The sequence below is a fragment of the Leptonychotes weddellii genome, chromosome 1 (assembly GCF_054177405.1).
Source record: "Leptonychotes weddellii isolate Sample4059 chromosome 1, ASM5417740v2, whole genome shotgun sequence".
Classification (NCBI taxonomy): domain Eukaryota; kingdom Metazoa; phylum Chordata; class Mammalia; order Carnivora; family Phocidae; genus Leptonychotes; species Leptonychotes weddellii.
Window position 1 is genome coordinate 189,797,648 of NC_138369.1, and position 16,684 is coordinate 189,814,331.

Genomic DNA, 16,684 nt, shown 5'->3' on the forward strand with positions numbered 1-16,684 from the left:
GCTCTCCCTCTTCTCCTCCCCCTGCTCTCTCTCTCTAAATAATATAATAATGAATGAATGAATAAATAAATAAATGAAAAACCAAGCAAACCAAAAGACCTCAGGGAAGATTACATCTAATCCCCGAACACCATCACGGTCTTATGTCTAAGATCACAGCCTATTTCCCACGACAGTTTGACCCGACTCTGGCACTCCCCATCTACATCCCCCAGCAAGCTGCACTGCATTAGCCTACAGCCAAAGAAAGAAACTCCGAATAGCTTCTTAGCCAGTATTGAATCTGTGCCAAGTTAATTCTTTATCCTTGACTTCACTCTATTGTTTTTTTTGGGTTTTTTTGTTTTTTTTTTAAGATTTTATTTATTTATTTGACAGAGAGAGACACAGTGAGAGAGGGAATACAAGCAGGGGGAATGGGGGAGGGAGAAGCAGGCTTCCCGCGGAGCAGGGAGCCCGATGCGGGGCTCGATCCCAGGACCCTGGGATCATGACCTGAGCCAAAGGCAGACGCTTAACGACTGAGCCACCCAGGTGCCCCACGCTATTGTTTTTTTAATCGGGTTTACGAAGAGGTAACTTACCCGCAGTCAAGCTTGCCTCCTGCAGGTGCGGCACGCTGTGACTTTGGAGAGACTTAGGCAACCTCTGCACAATCAAATATGGAACATCTCTCCCCCCACAGCCCTCCTGGTGCCCTCGCCCTGCCTCTGGCAGCCACAGATGGGATGTCTGTCCCTGGAGGCTTGCGCTCCGCAGAATCCTTGTAGAGTGTGGCCTTGGAGTCTGTGCCCAGGCGTTCTTGACCAGGGAACAGGAGGATGTGGAGCAAACGTCCCCCATCCATGTGAGCTCACCAGCCTTTGTCTCAGCCCAGAGCCTAACCGACCTCCTGTCCTTTCCAGTACCTGCTCTCCCCAGAGACCATCGAAGCTCTCCGGAAGCCCACCTTCGACGTCTGGCTCTGGGAGCCCAACGAGGTGAGTGAGGGGCCCCCAGTGCCAGCATCACGGGGACCTGCCAGGGACCCCCGTGGCTTCGCCTGCTCTCTGGCCTTGATTCTCCAGGTTTTCCCTCAGTCTGACTGTGGGTGGGTTCAGGGGGGCCCGGACGCAGAGTTCAGAAAGGGGGGTGTCAGAGCAGAGGCACGGGTGGTCAAGTGCAGGAAAGCTGGCCCCCCAAACCCCACACACCCTCCTGGGCCGCCACACCCCCTGAGGGGAAACCTGGGAGGCGCCTCCTCAGGAGAGGGGCCGAGGGAAGACAGCTGTGTCTCAGCCAGAGGATGCAGGACTGGGGGTGCAGGACTCCTGCAGCAAGACCGTTCTTCCAATTTCCCCTTTTGCTGAGAAAACACTAACATGGAGATTTTTGTTTATTCGGCCGAATCTAATAATATCAGTTGTACCCCTCCGTGTCGGAACCCCGAGAAAACAAAAGTCCCTCATCATGGACATGAGGCCCACCAAATCTATGACTTCTCCAGCTTTCTGGTAACACAGACACGCAGAAAGGCTGCCCCCCTGCAAGCTCACCGCAGGGTGCAGGAAAGGAGAGATCTGCACCCTGAGCGGGCACCATCTCGGTCGCCAGGGCCGGGGTCTCAGAAGTGCCCAGCTCTCGTGCTTTCGTTCCGGCACCAGACTGCCGCCCTGCCCGCCCCACCTCCGCCCAACTGTGTGCTGGCCTGTGTCCCAGGGATCGTCCCATCACAAACCCTGGACCGGACGTCACATGGACCCCAAATCATCCAGCCACCCAGGAGCGCGCAGGACTGGAGGGTGGGTTTAGATGGGCAAGAGGCCACGGCAGAAGCCACCGTGCCGGAGGGAATGGGAGGCAGCATGGCCAGGAGAAACGGGGGTCAGGTCCTTGAAGACAAGTGTCAGGACCAGGGTCTGGGCTTAGGACCTGGGCTGGGCAAGGCTTGTGCACAGGTGAGTGGGCACACCGGGATGGCTCGGCACGCACAGATTCCTGCTTCTGGCGGGTGGGCAGACACCGCTTCTGGAAATGACTCCGGCTTCCACACACCGGCAGTGAGAGCAGAGCCAGGTCCCCGATGGCAAAGCGCCTGCCTGGAAATGGGCACTGGCTGCCCGCTCTGTCTCCATCTCCCATGGAATCCCGCTGGGGCCGGAGAGGCTGAAGGATTCACGCACCCAGGAGAGGAAGGCCGCCTGCCCACGGCATCAGGGCCGGGGTGAAGCCTGCAGGTGGGCCCAGCCTCCGGGTGGGCTTCCCCCAGCGCATCTCAGTGGCCGGGGCAGACTGCTCAGCGGTTCCAGGGTTTCCAGAGACGTTCTGCCAACATGCAGCCAGGAACCAGAGATGCCCAAAGACAGGAGCCCTAGCCTCTGGCCAATCTGGGGGTGCTGTGGATTTGGGACTGTGAGCGCTGAAGGCCCCCCAAAACTGCATCTGGCCGCCCACGAAGCAGCTCATGCCCTGGAATGTCGGGGCCCCCACTGGGGGATCACGCCTCTTCCTTCGCGTGGGTATCTCTGTGCCCAGCACCCCCAGCCCCAGCAGGGTCCTCCAGCTCAGAGAGCAGACGGAGGCAATGGCTTCACGTGTTCTTGTTCCCTGCTAGCTGACATGTCAGAGCTCTTCCCAGCATGGCCACCTCCCTGGAGCGCGGGGCTTACGGGCCATGGGGCCCCGGCTCTCTGGCGAGCGCCCGCAGCCACTTCCACGTGGCCACCCGGCCCGGACCACCCAGCATCCGGGGCTGCCAGCGTGGGAACGGATGCACGACGCGTCCCTCCCACTCCAGAGCTGCCGCACACATCACAGAAGTGGGGCCAGATGGTCTCGTCTGCCCATCAGCTCCAGGTGTGGACTCCCGATCTCACCACCACCGTCACGGCTCACGGGGATTGCTGGAGCTGCGCGTGCGTGCGGAGGGGAGCGGAGGGGGCTGCAGGCCTCTGGCCCCAGCGCCGGCATCCAGGACGGTGGGCGCCAGCACCCGAAGCCGCACGCCAGGGCCCTGGACTCGTCCCCAGAGCCTGGCACCCTGCACATAATGCAGTCTGCGTCCGTCCCGTCCCCTCGAGGAGGACAGTCCATCTGTGACACTGCAGATTCCCACATGCCCACTGAATTCTTGGCGATGCCACGGGTCTTGGCTCCGTGGCCTTCCTTCCACAGCCGTCTTGTGGACGCTCCAGGCACAGGGCTGGACGTGCAGAGCCCATGCTCCCCGTGTTCCAAGCTCTCCCAGTGCCGTGTCACGAGGAAGAAGGGTCTCCGGTGGCGTGCCCTGTAGCTGTCAGCTCGGGCAGCCGTAACATGCGCTGCAGGCCAAGAAGGCGTCCGCTCACACCTGGAGGTCCGAGATCAGGCGTCGGCAGGGCGGCTGTCTCCCAGGCCCCTCTCCCTGGCGTGTAGACACCGCCTTCCGGGTCCTCACGTGGTCGTCCCTGTGTGCATGTCAGTTCTGGTCTCCTCTCCTCATGGGGACACCAGTGCTAGCGGACGAGGGCCACCCCGGTGACCTCATTTAACCTTAATGAGTGTTCAAAGGCCCTCTGTCCACACAGTCATGTCGGGGGTTAGAGCTTCAACACACTGATTTGGGGGCCACAGTTCAGTCCATAACACACCTTTTTGGGAAGAGAAGGTCACACGGTGACCAGAGGCAGCCCGGAAGCGTGACCGCTCGGGCCCCGGGTAGCTGGCAGATGGGACGAGGCAGGAGGCAGCATGGCCAGGAGAAACGGGGGTCAGGTCCTTGAAGACAAGTGTCAGGACCAGGGTCTGGGCTTAGGACCTGGGCTGGGCAAGGCTTGTGCACAGGTGAGTGGGCACTCCACAAGTGTCACACCCCATGCCACCAGGTGATGCCTAACGGTCCCCGCCTCCTGGATCTCCCGTCTCCCTGGGCGCTGCATGCAAGACCTGCTTCCCAGAAAGCAGAGCCTGCGTTCTCAGACTCTCACTTTTTAATAATCAGTCTTTCTTCCCAGGCTTAATTAGCTCCAGAGCTCTGAGCTGTATTTAAATAGATCACAACAATGACAATCAGTCATCTTCGGGACTGAAAACAAAAGCTGTTTTAACCTGAGCGAGATTCCCGTAGGAGACAGCTCAGTGACGGGAATGCGGCTTACCTTCCAGACCCCACAACGAGCGCCTTACAATGTGTCTGGTCCCCGCGGGCCGCACAAGGGTGCACGAAGCGTGCTGGGGACGCAGGCCATTGAGTCTCAGCGAGCACAGGGCGTCTGTGTCTGCAAAGGCACCAGCTCTCGGGCGCGCGTCCCATGGAACCGTGTCCCCAGCACCTCAGCCTGGCTTCTTGTGTGTCCAAGTTCAGAGTCACTTCGGACGTGGTCGTTTGGGGGTGCCCCCTCTCACCCAGTCGGTCCCTTTTCGCATGGAACTCCCTTAACTTCTCAGCCCAGCTGCTCTTTCAAGCCTCCACATCCCTGCTAGGAATCCCGAGACCCCCCGCCCCAGTCAACATGGCTTTGCCATCAGGGCCCCCGGGAGCAGAGGGCTCACCCTCTAGGGACCGGTGGGCCCTGCAGGCATCTCCCGGGATGAGGAAGGGGCAGCTCCGTCAGGCGGCTGGGCTGGCCAGCCCCGCCACCGACCACCCTTCTGTTCCTGTGTCTGCAGATGCTGAGTTGCTTAGAGCACATGTACCATGACCTGGGCCTGGTCAGAGATTTCTCCATCAACCCCATCACACTCAGGAGATGGCTGGTAAGTGCAGGCCCCCCCGTCCCCCTCGAACACCGTGTCATCCAGTTACTAGCGAACAGACCAGCCGGGCCCCTTCCTGGTGGCGTCCTACAGACGGAGGTGACGTTCCCATGAGTGTTCCGTGAGGACGTGCAGCCTGTCTCTGTCCGTCTCCCACCAAAACACTCAGCACCCCTAAGCTCCTGCTCTGGTGCTCGAGAAAATTGGAAGAACCAAGGAGGGGGCAGTGAAGTGAGTGTGCAGGTGCGTGCACGTTTATGGGGGGTGTCGGCCTGAGTGCTGTGTGCGTGTGTGCATGAATGTTAGTGTGTGGAGGTGGGAGTGTGTGAATGCGTGCGGGTGGGCGTGAATGTGCACGTGTGGAGGGGGTACGTGTATGAGTATGTGAGTGTGTGTTCAGCAATTACTTTAAACAAAATGTTGTTCAGAACTAAGTGTGAAAAGCATAGATGTTAAATATTAAAATATGAAAAGGTGTGATGAGGACCGGGACCCAGAGCCACTCCGATAGCCCCCCAGCCCTCCCTGCAGCTTCACGTCCCCGCGTGGCTCCTCAGAGCCCCTCCGGGGACACCTCAGTCCATGAGCCCAGGTTAAAGCCTACTGCCCACCTGCCCTCCGGCCACAGAGTGGCCAGTGGAACGTCCTCAGGCCCCCTGGGCCGCCTCGCCCGTACCTCCAGCAAGCCCAGGAAGGCAGCTGGCCTCTGGGTCAGCCAAGGGTGATGCAGAGTGCATCTGAAACACTGGCAGTCAGCTGGCAAAATGGGAAGGAGCTGCCCGGGGTAGCCTGGAGGGGAGGGTGGGCAGCAGACGTGGGCAGCTGGGACCCTCCGTCTCTCGCAGCTCTGCGTGCACGACAACTACAGGAACAACCCTTTCCACAACTTTCGGCACTGCTTCTGCGTGACCCAGATGATGTACAGCATGATCTGGGTCTGCAGGCTCCAGGTGGGTCTCGGGGGGGCTCCTGCTGGGGGTGGCAGTACCTCGCTCGGGACGCAGCCCCCACCCGGGGTACAGGCCCCCTACCCTCCTAGGGAAGCCACCCCAGCCCACCGTGTCCCCCGCCCTCCTGGCCCCACCCCCGGGCCAGCTGCTGAGGGGCTTCATCCTACCCATGTTACTCCTCTCCCACCCCATTCCAGCCCCCTCCTCACCCCCTCCCACCCTCTCTCTGATCCAGGAGAAATTTTCCCAAATGGATATCTTGATTCTAATGACGGCAGCCATCTGCCATGATTTGGATCATCCGGGGTACAACAACACGTATGTACATGATTTTTCTTTTTCCTTTTAAAGGGCTCTCTGGTTATCAGAGTGACCTTTTCAGTTTAACACGCAGACTAGTTCCAAGTTGGAGCTATCGGCGAAGGCCTCACCAGCCCCCAGCTCACCTCCGTAGGACACAGCTCCCACTCTGGGACTTGGTCCAGGGCCTCGGGCCACCCGGGGCAGAAGCTTCCGGCTTGCCGAGCCCCGAGGGGCTGCCACACTCCTTTGCAGTCCTGGTGATGCCAGTCTTCCCCTCCACCTGAAGCAGGGCGTGATGGCCGCCTATGATGCCCCGTTCTCCGGATCCCTCTCCCCAGCCTGTTTCCAGCAGGACCGAGACAGAGAGGGAGTGCAGATGGGCAGCGGGTGGGAGGGGTCCACGGCGGGCCGTGGGGGCCAGGCTTCACAGGAACAGTGATTCAGTCCCACTTCTGGGGGGACAAGGGCACAGAGTCCACCCTGCATAACTGCTGGGTCCCGGCCGTGTGGCACTGGTTTGCATCCCTGGTGATGCACCTGTCCTAGCAGGTGTATTCGTGTGGTCTGACGTGGCCGAGAACTCACCATCACGTTTGACGGCAGGCCTCCATGGTGGGGACGCCCGGGCTCCTCCAAGGAGGCGGGCACTGTGAGCATCCACCCCCTGCTTTCACACTCAAGATCATGTGCGAGGTACAGTCCAGCAAAGGGGTCGAAGCCACAGCTGTAACATGAAAACACACCCTGGTGTCCCCCCAAACGCCTGCCCTCTGTGCATACCAATGACGTGTCGAGGGGCCAACATGGAAGGCCTGATCGCCTCCGGGCACCGTCACTGGGCGCAGAGGAGGGGTCTTGGTGGCGTCTACCTGGTAGGGTTACAGGAAAGACCTTGAGGACATCGAGCGAAAGGGGCAGCAGAGAGTCAGGAGAGCCCGGAGGAGTGCGTCCCTGGTACCGCAGAGGGCCACGGCTCGCCTCCTGGCCTCTGCTGGCACCGCTGCGTCCCCGCGGGAGCCTGAGGCTCCGTGTACTCTCTCCTTCGATGCCAGGTACCAGATCAACGCCCGCACGGAGCTGGCCGTCCGGTACAACGACATCTCGCCCCTGGAGAACCACCACTGCGCCGTGGCCTTTCAGATTCTCGCCCAGCCCGAGTGCAACATCTTTGCCAATGTGCAGCTGGACGAGTTCAAGCAGATCAGACAGGTATGCAGGGGCAAGGGCCCTCCGACTGCAGAGTGGGGGACGGTGAGCACAACCCCCTTGTGCTCACCGGTGGAACCCCCTTGCTCCAGTGGCTGAGGCCCCCACGCGCTCCCGGCCCCACCCTTGCCCCACCAAGGCCAGTGCACCCAAGGGAGACACGAGCCCTCAGCATGGATACAGGGGACCCCACCGACCTGCATTTCACATCCCTCATTTGACCGAATCCTTTGAGATTCGTCCTTTCTCCAGCCTGCAGCCTGGGAGAGTGAGGGTTCCAGAGGTTGGGTCACTCATCAGAGGTCCACAGTGAGTTCGTGCAGGCCCTGGACAGACCCACCTGCTGCAACCAACCTGGCAGAAACCCGACTGCTTCCTGAACCCCCACCTCAACTTAGTCAGCCCCACCACCTACTTCAGATAAGGGACGCTGGGGAGGAGGGGACAGCGCCCTCCCGTCCTGAGACCCACAGCTTCCCACTCGCTGCAAGTAACACCCCCTTCCACGCAGGGGGTCCCCGCTGAGCACAGCTCCGTGCACCCCCTCTGATGTTTCCAGGGGAGGGAAGAGACCGGAAGGACCTCTTAGAGGAGTATGTGGGTTGAATGGACCCCCTTTGCCAAAGAAATTGTATGTTCCCTTCCTGACCCCCGGAACCTGTGAATGTGACTCGACTTGGGAAGAGTCTTGCTGGTAGTTAAGTTAGATCTCTGGAGAGTAGCTTGGATTACCCAGGTGGGCCCTAAATCCAATGACAAGTGTCCTCAGAAGAGACAGAAGGGGAGACATACATGGAAGAAAAAGCCGCATAAAGTGGAGGCAGAGGCTGGAGTGACATGGACCCAAGTCAGGGAGCGCCTGGGGCCACCAGGAGCAGGAAAAGTCGGGAAGGACGTTTTCCCAGAGCCTTGGGACTTCTGGCCTCCGGACTGTGAGAGGGGGCCTTTCTGCTGGTCCCTGTCACCCAGCTAGTGGTGCCACGAGCCGGGGGCCACGTTTGTGTGGAGGAGCCACGCTCTGCCGTCCCACGGATGACAACCTCACCCACTCGATGCCTCGGGACCTGGCTTCAAGGTGCACCTGATAAAGACACGGGGATCCGGGCTCTCCCTCCCGGAGGTCTGATAAGCTTCACTCTGTCAGAGAGCAGCCCCGTAAACTGTTGTCACCCATCGGCCACGCTTCCAGGAAGCTCAGAGCTCTGGGCGGTGCCGAAGGTCTGTCACTGGCAAGTCACTGATTCCCAGCACAGCTGTGTCCCCTTTATCTGTGGGCTTTCCCACTCTCTCCCCTGCTCTGGAGCGCCTGGCCAGGATGAGCCAAGGCGCATCTTTCTCAAGTGGGAAAGGGGCAGGTCATGGAGAGGCCCCGACGGCGGCCCGGTGAGGAGCTCCTGCAGGGACCACAGCAGCCGGTCCCCCTCGTGCATGACCCACCCGCGCCCGCCCCCCGGGAGCGGTCAGAGCAAGACCCTCCCACCAGGGGGACACAGGCTTGTCCTGCCCCAAACACATGACTGACGTGAAAATGAAACTTTCTGGGCATAAAAGCAGTTGTCCCAATTTTTTTTTTAAAGATTTTATTTACTTATTTGGAGAGAGAAACCGTGAGCCGGGGGAGGAGCAGAGGGAGAGGGAGAAGCAGACTCCGCACCGAGCGTGGGGCCCGACGTGGGGCTCGATCCCAGGACCCCGAGATCACGACCTGCGCCGAAGGCAGACACTTCACTGACTGAGCCACCCAGGCGCCCTAGTTGTCCCAATTTTTAATAATATTTTGTCATTGAGTATGTTTAGGGATGAATCCTCACAGGAGTGGCCCCTTCACTAGTAACACAATGAAATCTTTAAGAGAAATCACAGAATTCAAAATGCCAGGGATGTTCCCCTCCCCCAAAATACATCTGAGATGACCCGTCTCCACTGATTTCGGTTCCATCCCGGATGCTGTAGTCTTGTGTTTTGGGGAAAGCACAGCACTCTGTGCAGCACAGAGCTGTGTCCTTATACATGTTTTCAGGGTGCACGGACGGTCATGGCTTCGAATCATGTTACTTCTACTAAACCAGTATTTGGTTAACAAGGTAATAAAATATTTCTATTTTAAAAATCACTGCATTCTTGGGGCATCTGGGTGGCTCAGTCGGTTGAGCGTCCGACTCTTGATCTCAGCTCAGGTCTTGATCTCGGGGTCATGAGTTCAAGCCCCGCGCTGGGCTCCACACTGAGCGTGGAGCCTACTTAAAAAAAAAAAATTTTTTTTTTTTTAATCATTGCATCCTCATTTACAAATGTGTTAGCAGAACGGTGCTGTCAAATATAACCTGACTTTGATCGCTCCCAAGCACTAAAGGCACAGATTAGATAACAGGGAAAAGTCTCCTGGAAAATCGGTTAGTGACCTCCAGCGATGTGATGTGAAAGGAATAGCTATATACCCGGACTCCTGGATTGAGGGGAAGCATTTGTCCTTGGCTGAGACGAGCCGTCACAGGGAAGCATGGTGCTGAGCCTGCCACCTGCAAGCAAATGAGCCTGGCGGGCCTGGGGGTCTGCCTCCTCCTGGACTCGGCATTCAGGGCTCGCCTGCAATGCACGCGTGGGTTTGAATCCCCAGCCTCCACCCGCCAGCCGCGGCCTGGGAGGCTCCCCAACCTCCTCAAGGCTCTGCTTCTTCATCTTGAAAATGAGGACACTGATTTTCAGAGACACACATCGAGTTGGCACGAGGACCAAGTGGGACACTGCGCGGAGGGCTCGGCATGCAGTCGGGGCTCACGGAGTGATGCTGGGACGGTACCCGGGGTTAACATTTTGCTTTCACTTTTCAGGGGATGATCACATTAATTTTAGCCACTGACATGGCAAGACATGCAGAAATTATGGATTCTTTCAAAGAAACAATGGAGAATTTTGACTACAGCAATGAGGAGCACATGACCCTTGTAAGTAGCTTGTTTTAGCTCGTTCGGAGGCTGGTGCATGTGTCCCACCCTCCAGCCCAGACTGGAAACCGAGAAACCCCAACCCTTGCCCGGCCTTGGAGCAAGGCATGATTAAAGTGGGCACACAATCACAGCACTTACCTGAAAAGCCCTCAGCGAGCCCATGTCCCGGGTAGAGGCGGCTTTTCTGATTCCTGCATCTCGTTCTGACTTGAAGGTGGTGAGTGGGTGAAGGCAGTCCATCTTGCTCTGGTTTCCTGAGAACAAAGCTGGTCTTCCCGTGAAGGCATGGCCCCAGAAAACACCCTGCGTACCAGTTTCTGGGCGGGCAAGTCGGACCTGCAGGGCCCCTTCCCGGCTCACCCCTCCATGAGCAGGGGCCGGGCATCCAGAGAAGGGGAGCAGATCTCTCCAGTGAGGAGAGCCCACCTGGGTCTGCACCATGCCTGCCCTTTTAGGAGAAAAACACATGGAAATGTCCTTCCCAGTCTTCAGGGAAGGGGTGATGCTGAGCCTGGTCTGGGTGGGAGGCCTTTCTGGCATTCTCTCTCTTTTAAAACTGATGGTCCCTTTCCATCCCTAGAAGCTGATGAACAAGGACAGCCCTGTGAGATCTGGCTGACCTTCTGTCCATCCCGTCCCCAAACCTGAATTACAGCTAACACACAAAGTGTGCAGGGAAGGACCTAGCATTTTCCATAAGTAAAGAGCAGGAGAAAATATCCCTGTGAGCCTCCCGAGGCATCCCTTCATGGGGCTGAACATGGGGAGATGCGGTCACGTTGGAGGGACGGCTTTGCTCCTGAAACACCAGCGGGGTGTGGGGATGCCGCCTGCCCTCCACAGCAGGGCCAGGAGGAAGAACGAGTAGGCTGAGCCCCTTTGGAGCCTCCATGTTCCCTCTGACACGTAAGGAAAGGCCCTCACGGGCAGGAGGCCAGAAATCTTGCTGCCAGGTGTCGAGCGGTCAGGACGATGAGGAGTGACCATCACACCTTTACTCCCTCACTCCAACTGTTCGAGCAAGGGAGGGCCCTCCGCCCCCACACAGAGCGAGGGTCCGTGGCCTGCAGCACAGACCAGGGGATCGTGCCTTGGCCGAGGAGCCCCAAAAGCACCCACTTCTTGATGGACATGGGGACTGGAGGAGGTAGAAGGAGAGGCCCAAGAGTGGAAAGGTTCTGGGTCAAAATGGATTCTAGGACCTCAGCCGAGGCCCCCAACAGGAGGCTGGATGCAGTGCTCCATGTGGCTGCGGCCTGAGATCCCGGCACAGCTCCCTCCAGTACGAAGTGCCCAGGCTGTGCCCTGGGCCCGGTGTGGGGGCAGCTTCCCTCAGAGGCCTGCCGAGCAAGGCCCTGTAACGGCCTGTGTTCTGGAGCCAACTCCCAGAGCAGACAAGGAAGGCCCGGATCAACTCCCGGGCACTGATAAGGAAGGGTGGTGACCAGGGACAGGGAAAAGGGCAGCCAGGTCACCCTGAGGTTCAGCTGGGGCTGTGCCAGACGCTGAGCTGAGCGGAGAGGTGCTCTGCCGAGTCAGGCTCCCACCCGCCTCCTGCAAGACTGGGTGCAAACAGCCCGGGCCCACTCAGAGGGCCCACAGCCCACGCTGGTGTGCCCGGGGGGACTTCCTGCTGGGTCACCTTCAGACCCTGAGCGGTGGCTCACGCTTTGTCCCGGGACGTCAGTGACCCCTGGGGACAGTCATGTGTGGCAGCAGGAGGCCTTGCTGGGGGACACCATCTGGCGCTGGGGGGGCCAGGAAGGCTGGAAGGAGGGGCCAGATTAGGACCTGGAAGGCAGTGGGCAGCAGGGGGAGGCAAGGTTTCTGCAGGGTGGTGGCTTGAGCACAAGGTGCAGGGGCCCCGGGCAGAGAGCGCCAGCTCACAGGGGAGACACAGGCCTGGGAGCACCGGGCAGAAGCCCCCACCGCCTTCGCCGCCGTGTGATTTTTCTGACTCCAGGCAGGAGGGGCAGGTGCAATCAGAGCTCGGCCCGGTGGATGCCCTTGGGGTCACGGGCAGCCCTGCAGGTACCACTCGTGCTCGGGGGCATGCGGTGCCCAGGGGAACGCCCCCCACCCAGAGTTTCTGTGAGGGGCCTTCCTCTGATACGCTCACGGCTACCAGGGGTCCCACCATCACCCCTTTAACCTCTGCCTGCTAACGGTGACTTCTTTCTATATTTTTGTGTGTCCTCAACAAGCCAGAAGATCCTTTTACACTTTACGATTTAAGTTTGTATTACAAAGCGTGTCTGTGTTAACAGAGTTTTCTACTCCTCAAGCCCCCCAAACAGATTCTGACCCCGTGGGGGTGCGGTGAGGCCCCCGTTCTCCCGGGTGGGGCCGGGGGTCTAGACGCGGACTGCCAGCGCACCTGCCCAGAGCGAGCCCGCAGCGCCATGGACGCAGGCAGCACAGCTCAGCCCCCGTTGGCCATCAGCGCCCGCTCCATCCCCCGGGGCGGCAAGGCCAGACCCAGACAGCAGGAGTGGGACGTGCTCTACGCCCCATGCCTGATCCCAGATCTCTCCTCCAGCTGAAGATGATTTTGATAAAATGCTGTGACATCTCTAACGAGGTCCGTCCAATGGAAGTTGCGGAACCTTGGGTGGACTGCCTATTAGAAGAGTATTTCATGCAGGTAAGTGTCCCACACCCACCAGCCCCCCAGCCGCTCAGCTTAACCCCTTTACGGGCTCCGTGTTGGAAAGGCGACGGGTGTACCCAGGGGGACTAGTGGAGTGGGTCACAGACGATTTCTCCAGCCTCCAGGAAGCCCTCACAGCAGGCGCACATCCAAGATGAACGGGTACAACCTGACACAGGGAAGGCAGGGGCAGCCTGGGAAAGCGAGCCCTGAAACCCACCGCCCGTGACCAGTGCGCAGCTGGTAGGGTGGACGAGTCGGGCAAACGGCCTCAAAGAGAAGCAGCAGAGGCAGGAGGGGCCCCCAGGGGCGGGTGAGACCACACAGGTCAGCTGACGCTCAGAGAACCCAGTGTGGGGAAGATGCTGGCAGGCCAGTGAGGTGGGCCCCAGGAGGAGGCTGGGGTCCTGCAGGCCACCTCTGCCTCGGAGCCGGCTGCGCCTGTCCCTGCGCCCTGTCCTCACGGCCGGCCCCGCACACCCTCTGAACGCTCCGGTGGCCACAGAAGATACCGCTCCATCCCTGTCGCTACCTCCACCCCTATGGCAGAGCGGTCTGGTTGGGTGAGGCACAGGAACGTGCCCCGTGCCCTCAGAGTCCCCGGAATCCACGGATATTTCTAACATTGCGGCCCACTGCATCCCCCAGAGCGACCGCGAGAAGTCCGAGGGCCTTCCCGTGGCCCCTTTCATGGACCGGGACAAAGTGACCAAAGCCACAGCCCAAATTGGGTTCATCAAGTTTGTCTTGATCCCGATGTTCGAAACGGTGACCAAGGTGAGTGACTGTCACCACGTGCTGAAGATGCCACATTGAGAGACACACACGTGTGCACGCACAGGTTCACGTGCGCACCCCTGTGCGGTGTGAGGTGGGACCCAAGGCCCCTCCGCCAGCATCCCCGGAGCCCTCACCCTCTCGCCTCCCCATCTCACCCCTCCCAGCCTTCTGGTCTCCGTGCCCCCTGGAGCTGCCCCAGGCTCTCCACTCCCAGGGCACCTCTGCCTTCAGAAGAACCTCCTAACCTGCCCCACTCTACCCGGCACAGGGCCATCCCCAGGCTGATTTCAGCAAGGAGACCATCCCTGCCTCTCTCCTGAACCTTACATGGCTCCCCATGCCCCCAACACAGGGAGGGCTGCCCCCCTCGTTGCACGCAGTCCCCCGCCGTCCTGGGCACGCCTGTCTTACAGGACGGCCCTCGGCTCCTGGTCCTCGCCTTTCTTCACGCCTCCACCTCTGAGGGCACCCATTCAGCTGGCCTCGGCCGCATGGCACCGGCCAGCCTTCCGGAACCACCTCGGCACGTCCTCCCGTAAACCCCATTTGTTGCTACTTCTCTGGGGACTCGCCTCCCTGTACATTCCTTGCACAGACTTCCGGGCCTTTGTCACGGCCAGCGGGTGCAGGGGTGCAGGACTGCCACGTGGGCCCTGCCCTCCCCCTGCAGCAGGACCGGGCTGTGACGGGGAAGCGTGGAAGGCATGGGGGGCATTACAGGGCCGAGATCTGCATGCGCAGGGTCCCCCGGGGCAGGGATGACAGGGTGGCCAAGGACACGCCACCAGAACCATCTGGTTCCTCCGGCCACGGGGCTGTCAGGAGACTAGAGACGAGGCTGGCGTCTGGATAACAGACATTTGGGGACAGGCAGGCGGAAGGCAGGGCCATGTGAAGTGAGGACAGAAACAGAGTGGGACCCGGAGATGGGTGGGTGGCAGGTGTTGGGCCTGCGGGTCTCCAGGAGCTGCTGACCAGATGGCCTCAGGACGGGGTTCACCGGGGACCCCGCTGCAAGTGGCGGCCCAGGGGCTCCGAGGACACTTGCTGTGTGGTCCCTTGGCCCCCCGGTTTCCCAGACGCTTGCCGCCGCTTCGAGAATGATGGACCGTGAACCTGTCTGTCTCTCCCAGCTCTTCCCTGTGGTGGAGGAAATCATGCTCCAGCCCCTCTGGGAATCCAGAGATCGTTATGAGGAACTGAAGCAAATGGATGACGCCCTGAGAGAGGTAACAGGTGCCACGTGGGGAAGGCGGTCATCCTTGTGGTGCTCGGCGGGAGGGCCCTCTGCACCAGAGCTCATTTCCATTCCCCTGAAATCCAGATCTTGGCAAACCAGGGTACCTTTACTCTCTGTGAAACCAAACTGCCCCTGATGCTCTGCACCCCTTGGAGGGGTCACGTCATCCCCAGTCCTTGTGCTGTAATCGGATGCTCCAGGGTCTCTCCACGTTTCAGACCCCCTCAGAGCAGCACCCCGGCCCCATGTGCGTCCCTGTCCTCCTCCTGGCCCCGGGGCTGACCTTGCTCAGTGACAGGGCAGTAGGACACGTTGCTCCCTGCAGGACAGAAGCCACCACCCGCATCCCGGAGCTCACACATGGTGGCTCGGCCCACTTAGGGTCAGGGAGACCAGGCCTGGCTCTAGGTTGCTGTGAGGCCTGGTACTATGTCCAGGGAAGGTCCAGCTCACATGCTCAGAGCCAGGGTAGAGGCGTTCTGCACAGCCTGTGAGCGGGTCTGGCCACGCCAGGGCCTTGGTGTGTGTACATCTCTGCTTCAGGGACCCCTGCCCCCAGAGACCACACAGACACACCCCCCCACCTGACAGCCAGTCACCTGGAGTGGGCCTGGCCTCGGCCGCGCCACACACCCCACACCGTCTCCACCCCTCCTTCAGTCAGGGCTCCCCAGTTATGGTGCCCCCCAGCCTTGCCGCTGGGAACCCCCATGCCCCGCTGAGCGCCAGGTGGTCTCCCAGGTGTGCTGTGTTGCTCTCATCCCCCCAAACTGCCGTGTGTACAACACCAGGCACGTCATCGGCACTCTGGAGCTGCCTACTGGTCGATGGGCGTTCCAGACCCGCAGCCGGTTCCGCTAGTCGGATCCCTGAGCCTCCAAAGCCTGCAAGCAAATGGTACAGAGAGCGATGTCCGAGCAGATGTCCCTGGCGGGCCCCCCGGCAGGATTGCTAAAGCACCTTGGCATTCCTGGGCCCCCCGAGAGCCATTGCTATAAAGGTCCCAGGCCTGGCCACCCAGCGGGGGCCGTTCGGACCCCCAGGATGCTTTCCTACCCCCAGAAAGGACAGACCCACAGGCTCCGTGCTCACCCCTGCCAGTCCACTGGGCTCTGCAGCCCGGACGAGCTAGCAGTCCAAGCTCGGGACTGTGGCCGAGACGGGGAGGCCTCCCGTAGTGGGGAAGGTGGCGGGCACGCAGACTGTGCTGCGGATATCCGTCTCCGTGACACATTAGCATTTCACTCAACGGGAAGCTCTTTAGCAGATAAGCAGGGACTCACGGGCTCCTGGAACCTGATTGTCCCCTACTCTGTCCTGCTTACAGAAGACGGAGAGCCTGACATCCGGGCACACGGACCCGCAGAGAGAGGGAAGCAGAGATGTGAGGAAAAGTGAAGATAACGCCATCCTGAATTGACGTCTCTACGCATATGGTAATTCAGACAAAACGGGGCGGCAGTGAAGATCTGTGGGGGCTGCGGGGAGGACATAAGGAGGGAAGGGCAGAAAATCCGAATGGCTGATGGTTTTGGAGTAAGTGAGACTTTGATTCCTTGCCTGTAATTCATAGAATTTGGCTCTGAAGGAAGGGGGACATGCTTTGGCTGATAGCACAAGATCGGTCACGAGCCTACGGGCCACTTACAAGGAAAAGCACGTTGTGACAGCTTCCCAGAAATGCGGTATCGGTCACACAGCTGTGAGCGTTTTCCACGCACTTGACAGTAGCTGCTCGTGTGGTCCGTGTGAAAGGCAAACCAGCACCTTCGGTCTGAAGGATCACTGAAGAGATTCCCAGTTACACAGCGTGCCAGGCGCAGGGCGTGGGACGCGAGGTCTGATTTTGTGCAGAGGAGTAGCGACAGGTGCGGGCACCCAACAGGCCCAGCTT

At 59.8% G+C, this 16,684-nt stretch overlaps 1 protein-coding gene across 8 annotated transcripts in view; it reads left to right on the forward strand.

Annotated features, from left to right (window-relative positions):
- The window catches only part of PDE9A (phosphodiesterase 9A), a 93,303-nt gene that overhangs the window by 75,838 nt on the left and 781 nt on the right, over positions 1-16,684 (forward strand). For all 8 annotated transcript variants that reach the window (XM_081800371.1, XM_081800370.1, XM_081800367.1 and 5 more), the window contains 10 exons: positions 906-980; positions 4,627-4,713; positions 5,559-5,663; positions 5,899-5,981; positions 7,019-7,175; positions 10,004-10,117; positions 12,660-12,764; positions 13,419-13,547; positions 14,684-14,779; positions 16,118-16,226. In XM_081800371.1, the coding sequence (XP_081656497.1) occupies positions 906-980; positions 4,627-4,713; positions 5,559-5,663; positions 5,899-5,981; positions 7,019-7,175; positions 10,004-10,117; positions 12,660-12,764; positions 13,419-13,547; positions 14,684-14,779; positions 16,118-16,210 (1,044 nt within the window). In that variant the 3' untranslated portion in view covers positions 16,211-16,226. The remainder of the gene's footprint in view (positions 1-905; positions 981-4,626; positions 4,714-5,558; positions 5,664-5,898; positions 5,982-7,018; positions 7,176-10,003; positions 10,118-12,659; positions 12,765-13,418; positions 13,548-14,683; positions 14,780-16,117; positions 16,227-16,684) is intronic.